Below are 15,759 nucleotides of genomic sequence, written 5' to 3'. Positions count from 1 at the left end.
TGTTAATTGTATTCATGATGCTAGATTTACAGTGCAGTGGAGAGAGCAGATGTGATAAAAAAAAAAAAACAACTATATAGTTCACTTGCTAAATATCTGTTCCTTTACTGCTGCATCTGGAATTATTTCACTAATGGGTGGAGCAGATACAACAATGTATGACTTGTTTCTATGCAGTGTCCGTGTCATAGGATCGAACATTTAGAGGCTCTGTAGCTTATTTCATTAAATACGTCAATCAAATTTTAACACTGAACAGGAGCTATGGACAAAAACTAAGATTGTTTCAGGTTTAAGTGCTAGATCCTTTTCATAAACTCACACCTCTTCAGATGTCCACTCAGAGAATACATTAAGGCATTTTCTTCTCATCTCTGTACCTCTCGTAGCTGTCATTTGTACAAACTTTAGGCATGAACATTGAACAAATGCTGAGATGTATTCTCAGGTACGGGACTGTAGTGCCAGCCTCTGGACTGTATCTGTCAGGTGAGCCATGTCAGGCTGCTGGGCCTGGTGTTTGATGTACTCCAGAGTCCGAACCTGAAATAAACAGAACATAAGGTTCATGTGAATCCCGCTTTTCAAGTGAATTTGACTTGACAGCATCAAAAAGCAGGAAACTTCAAATAAATGAGAGTCCAAGATGTAAACTCACCGAGACCCGTGTCTCACAGTATCCGTGTTTGTGGCTGAGGTTCCACAGGTTGACGGACAGCTGGCTCAGCTTGTTGTTCCTCAGATCACCGTGAGCCAGCAGGACTCCAAACAGAGAGAAGGCCAGAGCGCCTTGACGCCGTATGCTCTGCTGTGAAGGGAAAAATCCAGAACAAATCACTGCATTGAAACTAATACCTGGTGTAGAGCAATGTTGAATTTTTCCTCCACTGTAAAAATGAATTTGCTGGTTCTACTACTAAAAGGGTTGTGTTATGGCTGTTCAAGTGGCTGTTCAACATCAGACAGTAAAAGATTGATTAGGGGTTTTATTTGATAAATACAACAGCTAGTTCAGATAAAAGGCTGCCTATTTGTCACATCCTGAAAAAAGCAGCAAAGTAATTAATTTTTGAATACTAATGTTTTAACCAAGACAACTAAATGAGAATATTTTATTTGAAGTTGAACTTATTTGTTACTTTTATGCAAAATATAATAATGAGTGAGTGAGTTAGAAAACATTCCTTTTGCAATTGAGTTGTCTTATAATTAATAATAAATATAAAGAATATAATGCACATGTCTATTTCTAAGAGACAGACAAAACACACTTTTCCTCAGCTAGACCTTCAGATTTGAAATTCAGTAGCAACATGGATTGACTACTACAAATCTTTTTAAAAACATTTTCTTTTGTATACAAATTGTGTTAAAAATGTGCACAAAGTGTATACAATAAAACAAAAAATATGCATTTCATTCCAAGAAAAAACAATACAAAGTGAAGCCAGAGAACAGAAAAAACTTTGCAGTCCTCTTCCTTTTTCCAGAGTTGTACATTAGAACAGATGGTCTTTTCTTAGCTTAATCAGAACAGAATATAGAAAAAGGCTGCTTTCTCACCTCGTCCCGTCCGAGGGCCTTCAGGTGGTCCAGAATCTGTCCGATCAGAGTCTCACACAGCTTGTTGATCTCTGATAAAAACTTGGGATCACCTCCATAAAGTGTCTCGTTGGAGTCAACTGAGACCAGAAAAAAGGAGAACAGTTATTTTAGCTGCAGGAAAAAAGGTTCTAATGAGCGCATCTGTTATTGGGCACTTACTTAAAAAAAAACCCTTCTTGTAACATAAAATTTTGTCGTTTTTGCATATATTACAGTCTTGAGTCAACACTAGGAATGCTGACTGAATAATATTTGTTATTGTGTATATTTTGTATCATGTTTATTATTTATAAATTGTACGGCCACGTCTAGGCCCCTATCTACAAGCCCCACATAGCTCCTGGGGAGTCCCATTTCAAAGATAATTTTTTATGAATTAATGTGATGGACTGCATTTTCATTTACATCTAATTTTTTTTTTAAAAAGCTGATTGAGTGATTGACTGATTGAAAACTATAAAGAAAGATTAGAACTTAGTTATCTATAATTCAGGAAAATCTTGAATCTTGTGTGAAATAGTGCCTATGAAAGTAGGATAACTTTAGCTGGCAAGAAAGAAAATGACATTAAAATCCAGCCTATAAGATCCATGTTTTTGGGGGGATTTTATGCTTTAACAACCACACAACATAAGGCATACAGAAATGACCACTAGGCTACTGACATCTCATAAGACGCAATGCCACTGTTTTTTTCTTCTTCCAGAAAGTTGGCTGCTTCCTATACACCAGTGTGACCTGTACACCCTTATATATATATTACTAACACACATGGTGTCGTGCAGGTGCAGCTGCCACCGTGAAACATACTAGCAGCACTGAAATGATCCTTTACACATTCATGCATGTTGGGCTTGTGGTACAGCTGCAGAATGGGCTGCTTCAGTGACGTCTTTCAGACACAGAAATGTCAACATTCTCTGACCTCTTATGTCTTTTAAACACAACATGAAGTGAGATCAACCAGTGTAAACAAGGTGAAGCACGTCATGAAGGTATTCCAATCAAACAAGGACAGTTTGGGGCAGTTTGACTTTATATGCTTGGGTAACAGTAACTTCCTGTCTGATGGCAAGACATCTAAAACAAGCTGCCAAAGCCAAACCGTTCAAGATTTACACAAAACCTGAAAAAAATCTTTCTACAAGGTCTTTTCTAGCCCTAAACCAAATTTGAAGTAAGCTGGATTCACTTTTCACATTCACATTTCAAACCGTTTAACTGTGATAAATTTTAAGGTAATCATTCGCTTCAACTTTAAAGTACTATAGATGAAACTTTACATTTGTGTACCTTTAGGGATGGAGTAGAGGTAAGTTTCCTGGCTCATGGCGGCCAGCAGAGGCAGAGCGCTGACATAGACCCGCACCTTGGCGTCACTGCTGTCCTCCCAGGTGTAATCCTGTACCATGTTGAGTAGACCACGGACCAGGTACAGCACGCCATGCTCGGGATGATCCTGCAAACACAATCACACACAAAAACACATCTGAATACACAGGGCTTGGTTTCTTATTTCATCTCCGTTTGACTCTAAACCCCACCAGAACTGGTGCAGGTGATGTATATTACCGGGACAACCAACAAAGTAGCCAGGAAGTTGTTGATAAAGTCAAGCAGGAAGCTCTCAGAAGAGCGAAGTTTTCCCTCAACACTGATGGAGCGAGGAACCTCGGGGAGAATACTGACTGCTGCTTTTAGGAATGCATCCGCTGGATGTGTGGAAAGAAAATAGAGGAGAAGAGAGCAGAGAGGGGGAAGAGAGAAAGGAAAAAAGAGGGAGAGGAGGAAATTAAGGAGGGAAAAATGAAAGGAAATATGTAAGGGAAGGAGTGTGGGATGAAAGGGAAAAGATCAGAGAAGAAAGGGGAGAACAAATACATGGAGTTAGATTTAGCTGATATTAAGCAAAATATACTTGTCATCTCAATTTATAAATCCTTAGAGATTTTTTCCCCTTGTTAAAATTGTAAATAAAGAAGCTGCTCACCCTGGGAGAGACATTGGTTGGCAAGTGCGACCTGCCCGGACAGCAGGTAGAGACTGAGTCGACTGAAGATGCTGCTGAGAGACGGGATGGTGATGAAGCTGTAGGCAGCACATGCCTGTAAGAAAAGCAATTACTGGTTGATCATTTCCCCCTAACTTGTCTTCCCCTCTCTCCTGCTGTGCTGAAACGTCTTCCTCTAGGAGTGTACAGTGGCCTACAGCGATTAGAAGCCTTGCATTTTCACTCACCCTGACAAAGGCTGCAGTTTTTCTAGAATGACTTCCTTTCATTACCCGGTTGGTCTCCATCGCCAGCTGGTTCACCGTCTGGAAACATCAAGGGGAGCATGCAGGAGGTTGTGTGAGTATAAACATGAAAGAAAAAACGATTGAAAAAAGATCGAAAAGTGAACAAATACACAAATGAAAAAAGCCATAGAAAAAAAATAAAGGAAAAAGGATCAAAAATGATTGAAAAAATTATGGTAAAACATACAAAAAAAAAAAGATAAAAAACAAACAAACAAAAAAAGTAGAAAAAACAAACAACGACAAAACAATTGAATAATGAACGTAAAAACGACTGACAAATGTAAGAAAAACATGCAAAAGATGATCAAAAATGAACAAAAAAAAGGCGAAAAAATGAACGACAAAAACGACTGAAAAATGAACGTAAAAACGACTGACAAATGAAAGAAAAACGAACGAAAAAAGTCGAAAAAAACAAATGATGACAAAACGATTGAAAAAACGAAAGAAAAAAACAAATGAAAAAATGAACATAAAATGATTGAAAAAATGAACTACAAAAAAATTATCGAAAAAACAATCTGAAAATGCTTGAAAACAAACAACAAAAACAATTGTAAAAACAATAAAAAAAAACAAATGAAAAAAGGAGCAAAAAAAGAAAAGTGAAAAAATGAATGATGACAAAAGAAAAAAACGTTCAAAGAAAAATTCAAGAAATAAACAAACGAAAAAAACGAACGACAAAGCAAACAGTGAAAAATGAAGAGAAAAAACAAAGGAATGTGACAGATAATCTAACAGACAAAAACAGATTTTTACTGACATGGATGAGCTGCACAAGCACTGACTCCAGGTTACAGAAGGTGGCTCTGGCCTCCACACAGAAGCTCAGCTGCTGCTCAAAGTCCCGACCAAAAGAAACCTAAGGAAAGAAAAACAACAAAGTACTTTTTACTGCTTATTTCACATTATTTTTCATATTGCATTTATAATTTATCATAAGGGTAACTTTGATCAGTTCACAATAATGAACAAGCTAGCTGACAACACCAAACTGAAGCTTTTCATAGTTATTATGATCAGCAGTACTCAACACACAACACACCACGCTGCAGGTTTGAGTTGTCTCATAGAATCTGTGGACCATAGCAAATACTTCCATGATAATGACTCTTGTCCTATATGAAGTCCGAGGAGTCTCACCATGCGGATGAAGCCGATGATTAGCAGGGCTAAGGATCTTTTCTCATCCTCAAGAGTCAGAGCGCTGCAATTCAGAGAGCAGAAAGCATTTAAGTGACTGAGGCTGTGGCTAGGCAGGTCAGAGGAGCAACTGTGAGGTAAAAACATACCCTCATTACCAATCTAATGTAAAACTAAGAGTAAAACCTCTGCCACTGAGCTAAAGGGATAAGAAAGTACTAAACCAATAACATAAGAACACAAAAATATTAAATGGCTTACTTGACAGAGTCGTGCATGGTCTTGCAGATGTGAAACATGGCATTAAGGATGACGGGGTCTCTGGTGGGCTCCACCTGGTGCCTGCAAGAAATCAAAACAGATAGGGACAATTAAGCTACATATATTTAGGACTTTTCTGGCTGAGTATGATTCTCATTATCTCTCACTTGATGAAGACCTCCATGATTGATCTGCAGACCTCCACCCTCACACTGTCCTTCTGGAACATGTCTAAAAATGGCAGGAAGCGCTCCTGAGGAACAAAATTGTTAGATATTATCAGGAAACCTTAAAATGACAATTGCAACAGTTTTATCACTTTGAGGTGTTTGCTTACCATGGAGAAGAGGACGGAGAAGTCGTGGAAGTAAGTGAGGATCTTCCTGATCACTGACTGCAGCTGAATACAGAAAAACAAACCAGAACAAAGTCACTACAGAGCAGACATGATGCAGACAATGCTTCTGATTCTGTGAGCTGCTGACCTGGGGGTAAGCGTCTTCAAACGCCCGGTCAGGTGTCATGTGTTTGATGACGTCTGCTAAAACGGTGTTGACTTCACGTTTCTGAAAGGAAAAGATGAATGCAATAAAAGACTCTGAATGCCACTTTGTAAAAGTGTCCCAGCTGCTCCTCTGTCCTGTGATCTACTCACTGTAAAGTGTCGGCATGTGAACTCCACCCAGATCTCAGCACAGTTGATGTAATCCTAAAAAACACAAAAATTCATGTGAACATATTCAAAGATGCAAACATTCATAAAAGTGAAGCTTTCATTCCCACAGTACCTGAGGACTGCGGACTTTAGTGACCACCTTCCAGGCTTCATTCAGGATTGTCAGTCTCTCGGATTCTGGAGGGTCAGCACAAGCTAGACTACGACCAAGAGACCCGAACAACAGATGCTGGAGAGGAGAGAGCAATCACGCTTCAATTCATGCTCATGAAGATTTAGTTCACACTTTAGGCCGGCCACACACAAGACGATTTTTAAATCTGAAATGATTTTAAAGATGTGGGAGACCACAGACATAAGGATAATTTTTAATCTTTAATCCTCAGCCAGACTGTCAGAACACTGGAGACCACACACCTGCCAGTGACCTCAGGTTATCATGTGACTTCAGAAAAAACACAAACACAAATTTCTGTCGAAACCCTCTTGCGGTCCCTCCACAACAGGCTGCCCTGGCATGTGTTACAGATGCAGCGAAAAACAAGGGAAAGACCAAGGATGAAATCCTGGCTGGAATGAAGCTACAGTTGTGTTTTTAGCAGTGAGCGGTGAACGTACGTATGATTCCGGCTGGTGACGCCACCCTGTCTGCTCACTCTCATTGGTTGTTATGGATACTCCGTTAGAGGCACTACGGTTTGGGGTCTGGGAGGCTCTGACGTGATTTGGAGCAGCAAAACAATTGTGTTGACATGACACACTTGCGGATTATTAAAACAAATAGTCATTTGCGATGAGGCTCCTCTTGGGATACGCCCTCACAATCTTCGGGGGGAAAGGGGGATTTTGCCTCAAATCAGGTTTAAAATCCTGTAGTGTGTGGCAGGCCTTAATCTGCAGTATGAACTTCACCTGGAGATACATATTGCTAATGTGCTTTTTCATTTAAAGGAGAACTCTCCCTGCAAAATCTCTTATTTTAAAAAGTGTATTTCTCTGATTTCAAATTAAAAAATATTACTTTTGAGGGACTCAACATTCAAGATTTTACAAGCAAAAAATAAGGCCTAAACTGCTACAGTAGCATATAAAAATCTGCCAGGTAGCTTTCTGTACTCAATTTCTTAAAATTGGATATTCTTAAATGAGAATTCTACCTCTTGGTATTCAATGAATCCATTGGTGTTTATTTATATAATGCAAATTTCTTACCATTATTATCTCAAGACAAATAGGGCCATCTTTGCTAGCTATATCTCGACATAAAATGTTTTATCTTCACTTATCTGTTGAATGTTGCTTATATCAAATGTTATAACACATCTTTTGTCACATCCGCTGACCTTTGGGAATCCAGCTTCATCACAGTCTTTGATCATACTGATGAAGTCGGTGGCTCTGGCTGCAACAAACTCCGGCCTGAACGCTCTCATAACGGAATTCAACAGCAAGGCACTATGGGAAACAGAGACATATTTGATCTGAGCCAAAAAGACCTTTACTGCCATTATTCAGGCTGAAATGAAAGAAACAGAGACTATCAACTTAAAACTTTGGACAAGTTATCTCCAAAACTCTAAGCACATTATGTTTCTATAATATTATATTTCTATCATATTAGATCTTATCCCTGAGAAAAACAAATCAGACATGCATCTTTCATATGACCTTATCTTTCACCCACAGAAAACAAAAAAATCCAAAAAACCTCTCCTCAGTATTAAAGCACTTACTTGTTACCCAGCTTCTTGCAGCGCTCCATCATCTCTGTCAGCAGAGCCTTTAATGGAAGCACAAACAGCAGTTCATCAATTGTTTCATTATATTTAAAATAATTTAACCAGGAAAGTCTCACTGAGATAATTTAGATTACCAGTTTGAGCTGAGTTTGATTTTTGAAAAGTGTACAGTGTTTATGTTTATTCTTGTAAGAAAATCTCAGTCTAAACTAGTGCCACTGCTCACCTCTGGAGCTCTGTATGCGATACACTGCAGGATCCAGTTGATGGCAGGTGAATATAGCGTCAAGTACTCCGGCACCTCCACCCTCTGCTGGACCAGCTGGTTCTGCACACTCTCCCCACTAATCTGTCTGAAGGTCCCCAGCAGGTCAAAGAAGTTACGGTTCAGGCTGTCTTTGAGCTGAGGGGCGACTTCCATGCCAACCTGAAGGAAGAGAACAGTGTTAACTTGGGCATGATCTTGTTTTTTTCCCAAAAATCTCTATAATGTTGAAGATACTTTTTTTACATGTTCAGTTATGTAGGTTGCATTATGTTCTTGTAACTTTGCATCTATTTATAGTTCCCTGTTGGCAAACGTGCTGTCTCAGAGAAGGATTTGTGCCTCTTTGTGGTCATTTTTTGCAACTTTTTTTGTGTTTGAGTGTCTGGCTCCATGTATTTTATGTTTGTGGTTGTTGTTCCAGATCTCTTTTTAGTGTGTTAAGGACTCTTTAGAGTAGTTGGTCCCTCTTTGTGAAGGTTTTGCATATCCTAATATTTGCTCAGGGATTTTTTGGTTGTTGTTTGTCTCTTTGTATCGCTTTTGTGCATGTTTCCTGTTGTTGATGCGGTAGCCCTTATCTTAGCCCTTCCTCTTGGTTTTGCATGTTTCACATCAGGTGAAGGGGTGTCCCAATTCTCTTCTGAATACACAGTCCTTGAAACAAAATTTTCAGGACCACACTTCAAACCTAGGGGTATGATGAGTTTCCCGCTATGCACCGCGTTCACTTCTGAAATGGCATAACAGACTACGACAGAGGCACATAAATGTAAGAATTTTCAGCATTTATAATTGATTATAGAAAATAAGACAGTTGTATTTTTCTCATATATTTAATCTTTAGTTATGAGGGATGGGATTTTGTTGTAGTTTGGGTATATAATCAACATGGAGTATGAACAAGATGGTTCAAACTTTACTGACCGTACCACATTTGACGAGGGCATCTTGTTTACATGAACTCTTATCACCTCTGATGACACAGTTATTTATCTGCAATGTATGATGACATGACAGCAATCAAGCAGAGGTGGAAAAAGTACAAGATTACTGTACTCAAGTAACAGTAAAGTTACTCTGGTTAAAATTTGCTTAAGTAAAAGTACTGGTCTATAAATCTACTCAAGTAAAAGTAAAAAGCACTTTATTTAAAGTTTACTTTTAGTACTGAGTAGATATAAATAGCTTGTACGGTAAAATCTGATCTTTCCTTCTTGGTAAAAAAGAGATAAGATCTTCAAATAGGTAGTTCATGTAGGTTAAGTCACACCTCTATAATAAAGTCAAATACACTGCAAAATTGATGGTGTCTAATGAAGAATATGCACTATGCATCCTTAGTCACAGGTGAAAGCCCTAACTCAGAGGATAACTTCACTCAAGGTGCAAATGTGTCTAATGACAGAAATGGCTACAATCCACTGCAAAAATGACCAAAAGAACTCTAGCAACAACAGGCAACATCTTAACACAAGGAAAAACATCGAAAATTCATCTTAACACTGCCCAAGGGCATGATGGGAAACTCAGCCGGCACATTCCTCAGATTTGAAATATAGTGTAGTCAACAGAGGTGGAAAAAGTACGAGAGTATGGTACTCAAGTCAAAGCACAGTTAAAACCTGCTTAAGTAGAAGTAGAAGCACTGATTTTAAAATGTACTCGAAAAAGTACAAGTACCCAAAACTACTCAATTACAGGAATCTGAGTTAAAGTAATTAGTTACATCTCTTTTCCTAGGGAATTGTTTTCACCCCAACCCCTTACCACCCTGTTTTGAGGGGCAAGGGAAAGAGGTAGATGAAGAGAAGGGCTAAGAGATAGAAATGAAATTGGTCCTTAGTTTGCCTCCTTTCTAATGTCTTGTTAAAAAGTCCACAGAATTACAGAAAACTACAACAAAAAATTCTAAAGGAATGCAAGTAGAAAGAAGACAGCTGCAAAGCTACATTAAATAGCTACAATGATCACCAACAACCAAAAAACAAATTAAAAGACAACAAAGAGGTTCCCAAAAACAGCAGATATACCATGAATAGACAGAAATAATGGGAAAAAACAGAGAAAAACTTCTAGGGTGCATAAAACATCACATAATGTCCCTTTGAACAAGGGCTGTGGCAGATGACCCTTTCCATACTACTTTCATTGTTATGCTATAGCATACTGAATAAACCACTAGATATCCCATGCTTTATTGGTTAAGTTTAAGGCTGATTAAAAGGCAATTATATATGACACACCTTGATCACTACAACAATTCTCTGAGCACAAACACTTTTGTCTGGTTAAAAAATGGCTCGGGAATAGCAGACAGTGCAGAAATGCAGCAGGAAATTCAGGAGGAATGTCAGAAAGAGAGCCTTTCTCACCCTGCAGAGGTAAGCTCTAGTGTATGCTGCCACTAGAGGGTCTCCTATCCCTCTGATCATGGATGTCAGCCGAGGTAGAGTCTCCTGGATACCACTGAAGGGGGAGGACAAAGTAAAATTTTAAAATTCTCCAAACTGTCTGAAAGGAAAATAAAACTCTATTTCTAATCTCTCTGAGAAATTCAAATTAATTTTATTATAAGTAGATTTACAGGGAAACCAACAGTACATACGATTTGTTTAGAAAACGGTTGCACTTGAGAATGGCCGCCTCCACGTATCTGTTCAGGTCAAAGAGTTAAAGAGTGTGTTTTTAATGAACCATGATGCCATGAAGATAAAATTTAAGAGGAAGCTTTTATAAAGAAGTAGTTTAAGGATACAGTCTAGGCAGAAGTTCACGGATCGAGGCTATTTTGAAGAACCAGTTTAGGCAGGTTTCCTTGGCCGTATCGTTTACATCGTCCACGGTGAATGAATCTATGCAGGAAGGAAACAGAGTGGATATATCAGACATGTTACATTTTGTCGCTGATAAGTCTACAAGCTACCATCTTGAGGATACTGGCAAACAAAATATGACTGGATGAGAGAAAGAATCCTCCCATTCATACCTGGTAGCGGTCTTGGGTCTGAACACATAGTCCAGATTCTATCATACACCAGCCGGCCTACGAAGAGTTAAAACAAGAGTGAGTACGCATTTGATAAGTGTATCTGTCTAAATGAGGGGAAAGGCTTCTTTACTCACCAAAAGTGTCAAGGATATCAGTAATGAGCACAAACTTGCTGGGGTAAAACTGGATCACTGAAGTGTCTGACAGAAGCTTGGAGCACTGAAACACACATTAGCACTAATGTTTCACACAAAAGCACAGAGTATTTACCACACAGGAAACATTTTTTAAACAGCAGAATACCTGGATGACAATCTTCAGAGCTTTGACTTTCTGGTCTGAGGCCCAGGCCTCCTTCAGGGACTGGTTCAGCTCCTCAATGCGATTGGCGTAATCCTGCTGGGAGAGGTTCAACAGCTCTCTCTGGGAACCCTGGATACAATAACAGGAAAACAAGTGGGTCCAAGTTAGCATCTACTCAATTCAGATTCCCTCTATCAAGCTTAGACCATATGCACTTAAATTAAAATCTATTCCTGCTGTAGTTTCATCAGTGGATAAAGATTTGTTATGGTTTTTATTCGCATGTACATGATGTACAGTGAAACACTTTAAATAAAGTCTTTCAGTACCATAAGTACAGATGATTTAATTTAAATGGTGTAATTTGAAGTTAAAGGTCTTAACCTGCAGAGTAATGATGTAAAATTTGACCCTTTACTGTACAGAAGCTCACATACGGACTTAATGGTAAACAGACCTGAGGTAGTACAGTGCTAGTTAGTCATCTGACTGCTCAGAGCGCTTTTTACACCACAGGTCACACTGACCCATTTACACCATATTCACACTCTGATAGAATAAGTGTCTGTCAGAACTGAAGAGTCTTCTTCTATGCAGCAGGGGTGCTTAGGTATCTTACCCAGGAATATCTCAACATGTAACAGCAGGTGCTGAGGATAAGGTGCCAAGGACCAACATGAAAAAAATAGCGATACTTTGTGGCCAAAATGAGCTTTTTTTGTGTAAATCCAAACAAGGTAGCCCTAAACACAAATTATTTTACCCAACAACCACTGTATGTAGAATAAAGTCACTGAATAATATTAGGGGAAATATTATTATTAGTTAATCAGATATTGTGGAGTATCATTGTATAAATGAAGTGCAACACATTACTTATAGTAAAATCACTAATGTAGTATTATTATTATTGTGAGCCACACACTGAGAGCAGTATCCATAGCTCTGCTGATTTTATGCAGAAGCATATAAACTTGTTCCCATATGGAAATCTGAATGGTAACATACTTCTTCGAGATCATCCAGCTCCTCCAGGCGAGTTCGAACTTTCTCTGAAACAGCTGATGACCCTGGACTTGGTGCTTTCCCTACAGTCAAAACAGGTGTACTTTGTTAGCTTCTTAGCATAGTTCAAATATGTAAATGTTTTTTTTTTAAAGGATAGATAAACAATATTTGCTGATGGTACTATTGTGTTATCACTTCTTAAAATCATCAATACATCATTAATTTGTTAGTAAAAGTTGCTTATTTGTGAGTTATTCTGGACACCAAACAGGTTCAGTTTTGAACTATCAACTCTAGATCATAATATTTGGCTCTTTAGCTGCTAATGCTCCAGTATGTTTACAATAGGTGCTTATTTGTCTGTATGCCTTAAGGTGGTGAAAAAGTGCTCTACAGTGGGTAAAGCAGCCTACTATAAATACAAAGAAGGTTGCAAAAGCAAAATCCTTTTGGTGTATTTATTAATCAGATATTTTGATAAATAATACAAAAACAACAACACACAGGTCTTACCTCTGTCAGAACCCATGCAGAGATTCTATAGAGACAAAGAAATAGGGGTAAGGTTTCTGTCTGTGCAATGCAGCCTTTCTAAATATAAAACTTTAGTTCATACTAACAACTTAAATAACTGACTCACAATTGAGAGTTTTTCTGTGGTGGTGAACCTGGCCAAAATCTCTCCTCGTTTTGCTGACCAAGGCTCAAAATCCAGTCCAACCACCTCTTCATCCTTATCCTTCTCCTTCCTCTTCCTCCCAATGTCCTGAAAGCAGAAGACATTCTTAAAAACCGGTTTAGTACCATCTTTCCTATATGTAATGTTTTTAACCCTGAGAACAACAGTATTTTCAAAACATCAGCTCCTATGTCTGAAGTAAGAACTGACCCCCATGGAAGCACTGTGTGACATGACGGGGGCCTCACTGGCTGAAGCTGCAGCAAACATGGACAGGGGGTCGGTCCCATCCAGCATGGAGCTGAGGGGATCCGCAGGTGCAGAAGAGGAGGAGGAAGAGGAAGAGGAGGTGCTGCCTTTACGAGCCCCACGGCGGGTTTTAGTGTCTGTTACCTGGGAGTGTAGAACATCAGAAAAGTTCATGGTGCATCAACGCTACTTCTTAAATGCAACCAACCAAATAAAGTTTTCATTACATGAAAGTTTCACTTTAATTTGTGTTTAATTACAAAGCAGTTATGTATAGACATACTGTGTAAGAAACTAAGGTTGTCAATATGCATGACATTTAATAAATTTGGATACTATATGCATTAAAACAATACAATCTCTGTTGCTTTAATGACTATGTGATGAAAAGTACCAGTACTTTAGAAAAAAAGATGACTGGAGATCTTTAATTTTTTCTAAAGGGTGCCATGAGAAAACAAACAAGCAATGTTGTCCTGACATGTCAGCGGTGTTATATGTTGTTCTTTAAATTTAGACGAGTGTGCAGGAGTCTGCCTGCAATTTTGCTTTTTTACTAGTTGTACTAGTAGCTAACAGCCACTCACATTCTTTTCTTACCAGCCACTTTATTCTAATGAGCAGGATAAGGTAGTGAAGTTTAGTATAATAGTTGAGGCATTTAGTATTCAAATGATAGGCTGTTTAATACTGGCATGCCCTCTGCTCTTGTTCATAAACAGAAAATAAATGTTTTAAAAAAGGAGACATCATTTTTAAATTGTTTTCAACTCACAGGTGTAAAAGGTGCTTAATTATCTTACTTCTAGTATGCACCTGATGATAGTACTACATTTGCTGATTGTTTGCTTTAGTCTTTGTTTTTTTTTGTTATTTTGTGTCTGGTTTGAGTTTCTAAAGCAGTCAGGTATTTAACAACTGCAAATTAATCTCAACTGAGAGGTAAGACAACCAACTTATTGTTATGAGCTTACATTTTGTTCTTCTGTTTTCTCCTGCACATGCACTTGGAGGCCCTTAGTTTTAAAGGTGCTATACAAATAAAGTCATTAGTTTAGGCGAGTTATCACAATCATAAGAGTATGCTGGACAAAGTGAGTGTTATTTTGTTGTCATACGTAATAATGCTATTTTCACATGTCCCCATGTTTAATGAAAATCAAAATGTTTTCAGAAATACTCAGGCATGTCCATGACAGGGTTAGAAATAGAATATATGTACCACTTTCTTCACAGGACTCAACAAAATTAACACAACTATAAGTTTCTTGCGGTAATGTTAACTATAGGCAGGACTTGTTGGTTATCGAGCCTGTAGGCCTGCTTGGCTCCCCTCATAAAGTCAGTAGGTATAAGCAGAAAGCCGGGTTTCAGTTCATGCTGTTATCTGTTAAAATGACTCTATTATGTTCATTTTATTTACCCGCCCCAGTGGCTGGAAGGTGGAGCAAATTCACTCGATGCTGCTCAAAAATACCAGCATCTGCCTAGAGACCAATTTCCCGCCCTGTTAGGACCATATTTACATAAGTTTTAAAAAGTGGCACTGTGACAACCCTAGGACAAAGAGGAGCAGATTCTGGGATGATGTGACCAAGATCACTGCTGTCTAAGAAGTGTGAGTGTGCTGTGAGTGTAACTTTTGGAGGAGAGTGGCAAGGCAGATGGTCTACCATGATTGGTTTGAGGGGATGGTAGTCTCCAAACTCAACCAGAGCAGCCTCAGGTCCACATCTCTGCAGCTCCGCCTCATAGTTGCGCATGCGGGAACGCCTTTTAACCACAAAACAGAGAAAGAAGACATCATTTTTAAATTGTTTTCAACTCACAGGTGTAAAAGGTGTTTAATTATCTTACTTCTAGTATGCACCTGATGATAGTACTACATTTGCTGAGTGTTTGCTTTAGTTTAAGAGAAGAAAGTAGTTGGGATCATTGATTGACCGTGCCATTACTGCAAAGATGAAAGTTTGTTGTGACAGAGGAAACCCAGTTGTTTTTATGGCAAGCATGGGATACAACAGGGTTATATTAAGGGTTGAAATACTACTAGAATTGTTGACATATGTAGGCTTTTTCGCAGAAAATGGGTCTGTTTGATGATAAGTTGGACACTACCATCACTTGTACGACGCTATCAGTATTTCTGTACTCAATCAATACATCAAACTTACGTGAAACTGACAGACAAAACAAATTAACCAACATTTTCTTTCTTCTATAGACTTTGCAAGGCTAACCATAGTCAAAAAGGTCTAATATTTAGGCCACAACACTTGCTGCAATGTTTAGCTAAAAACCTGCAAGACAAGGTAACATTTCTTTGAGACGCTTACACGAACTGACATAGCATTTTAGTACTTTATATCTATACAGCACTGATAAAAACACGATTTAACAGTTAAGCAGTGGTGAATCGGAGTTATTTTAATTGAGAAAAGAGCATCCTACCACTGCACCGCAGCCATTTTTTTTTCTCCGATCATATGACACATGTACACTTCCTGGTTACGCAAATTAGGGGTTGTTGTTTGC

At 38.6% G+C, this 15,759-nt stretch overlaps 1 protein-coding gene across 2 annotated transcripts; it reads right to left on the bottom strand.

The window, feature by feature from the left end:
- Positions 1 to 24: 24 nt before the first annotated feature.
- vps35l (VPS35 endosomal protein sorting factor like) lies at positions 25 to 15,759 on the bottom strand. Of its 2 annotated transcripts, none has more exons than XM_041815169.1 (30): positions 15,676 to 15,759; positions 14,898 to 14,997; positions 13,186 to 13,368; positions 12,937 to 13,062; positions 12,810 to 12,834; positions 12,297 to 12,376; positions 11,289 to 11,417; positions 11,120 to 11,204; positions 10,983 to 11,039; positions 10,752 to 10,848; positions 10,602 to 10,649; positions 10,369 to 10,462; positions 7,955 to 8,155; positions 7,723 to 7,769; positions 7,333 to 7,444; positions 6,102 to 6,218; positions 5,969 to 6,022; positions 5,799 to 5,879; positions 5,651 to 5,713; positions 5,481 to 5,566; positions 5,314 to 5,394; positions 5,053 to 5,116; positions 4,673 to 4,771; positions 3,844 to 3,921; positions 3,596 to 3,710; positions 3,178 to 3,317; positions 2,899 to 3,064; positions 1,564 to 1,682; positions 659 to 808; positions 25 to 543 (listed from the first exon to the last, which is right to left on the bottom strand). In XM_041815169.1, exons 1-30 carry the CDS (start codon positions 15,717 to 15,719, stop codon positions 445 to 447), a joined length of 2,940 nt encoding a protein of 979 aa, XP_041671103.1. In that variant the 5' UTR covers positions 15,720 to 15,759; the 3' UTR covers positions 25 to 444. The 2 variants fall into 2 exon arrangements, with proteins under 2 accessions (XP_041671103.1, XP_041671104.1); XM_041815170.1 differs by lacking the exon at positions 15,676 to 15,759 and adding an exon at positions 15,095 to 15,114.

Source organism: Cheilinus undulatus, linkage group 20 (genome assembly GCF_018320785.1).
Source record: "Cheilinus undulatus linkage group 20, ASM1832078v1, whole genome shotgun sequence".
In the NCBI taxonomy this organism is placed as follows: domain Eukaryota; kingdom Metazoa; phylum Chordata; class Actinopteri; order Labriformes; family Labridae; genus Cheilinus; species Cheilinus undulatus.
The sequence above is the reverse complement of the archived record's forward strand: the minus strand, read 5'-3'. Positions and strand labels throughout refer to the sequence as shown.

Excerpts from the sequence above, each read along its gene's own strand:
- vps35l (XM_041815169.1), bottom strand. The coding sequence starts at position 15,719 with ATGTGTCATATGATCGGAGAAAAAAAAATGGCTGCGGTGCAGTG. Across the intron at positions 12,835-12,936 it reads CCACAGAAAAACTCTCAATT|AATCTCTGCATGGGTTCTGA; the intron begins GTGAGTCAGTTA and ends TTGTCTCTATAG. Across the intron at positions 10,849-10,982 it reads AGACCCAAGACCGCTACCAG|ATTCATTCACCGTGGACGAT; the intron begins GTATGAATGGGA and ends CTTCCTGCATAG.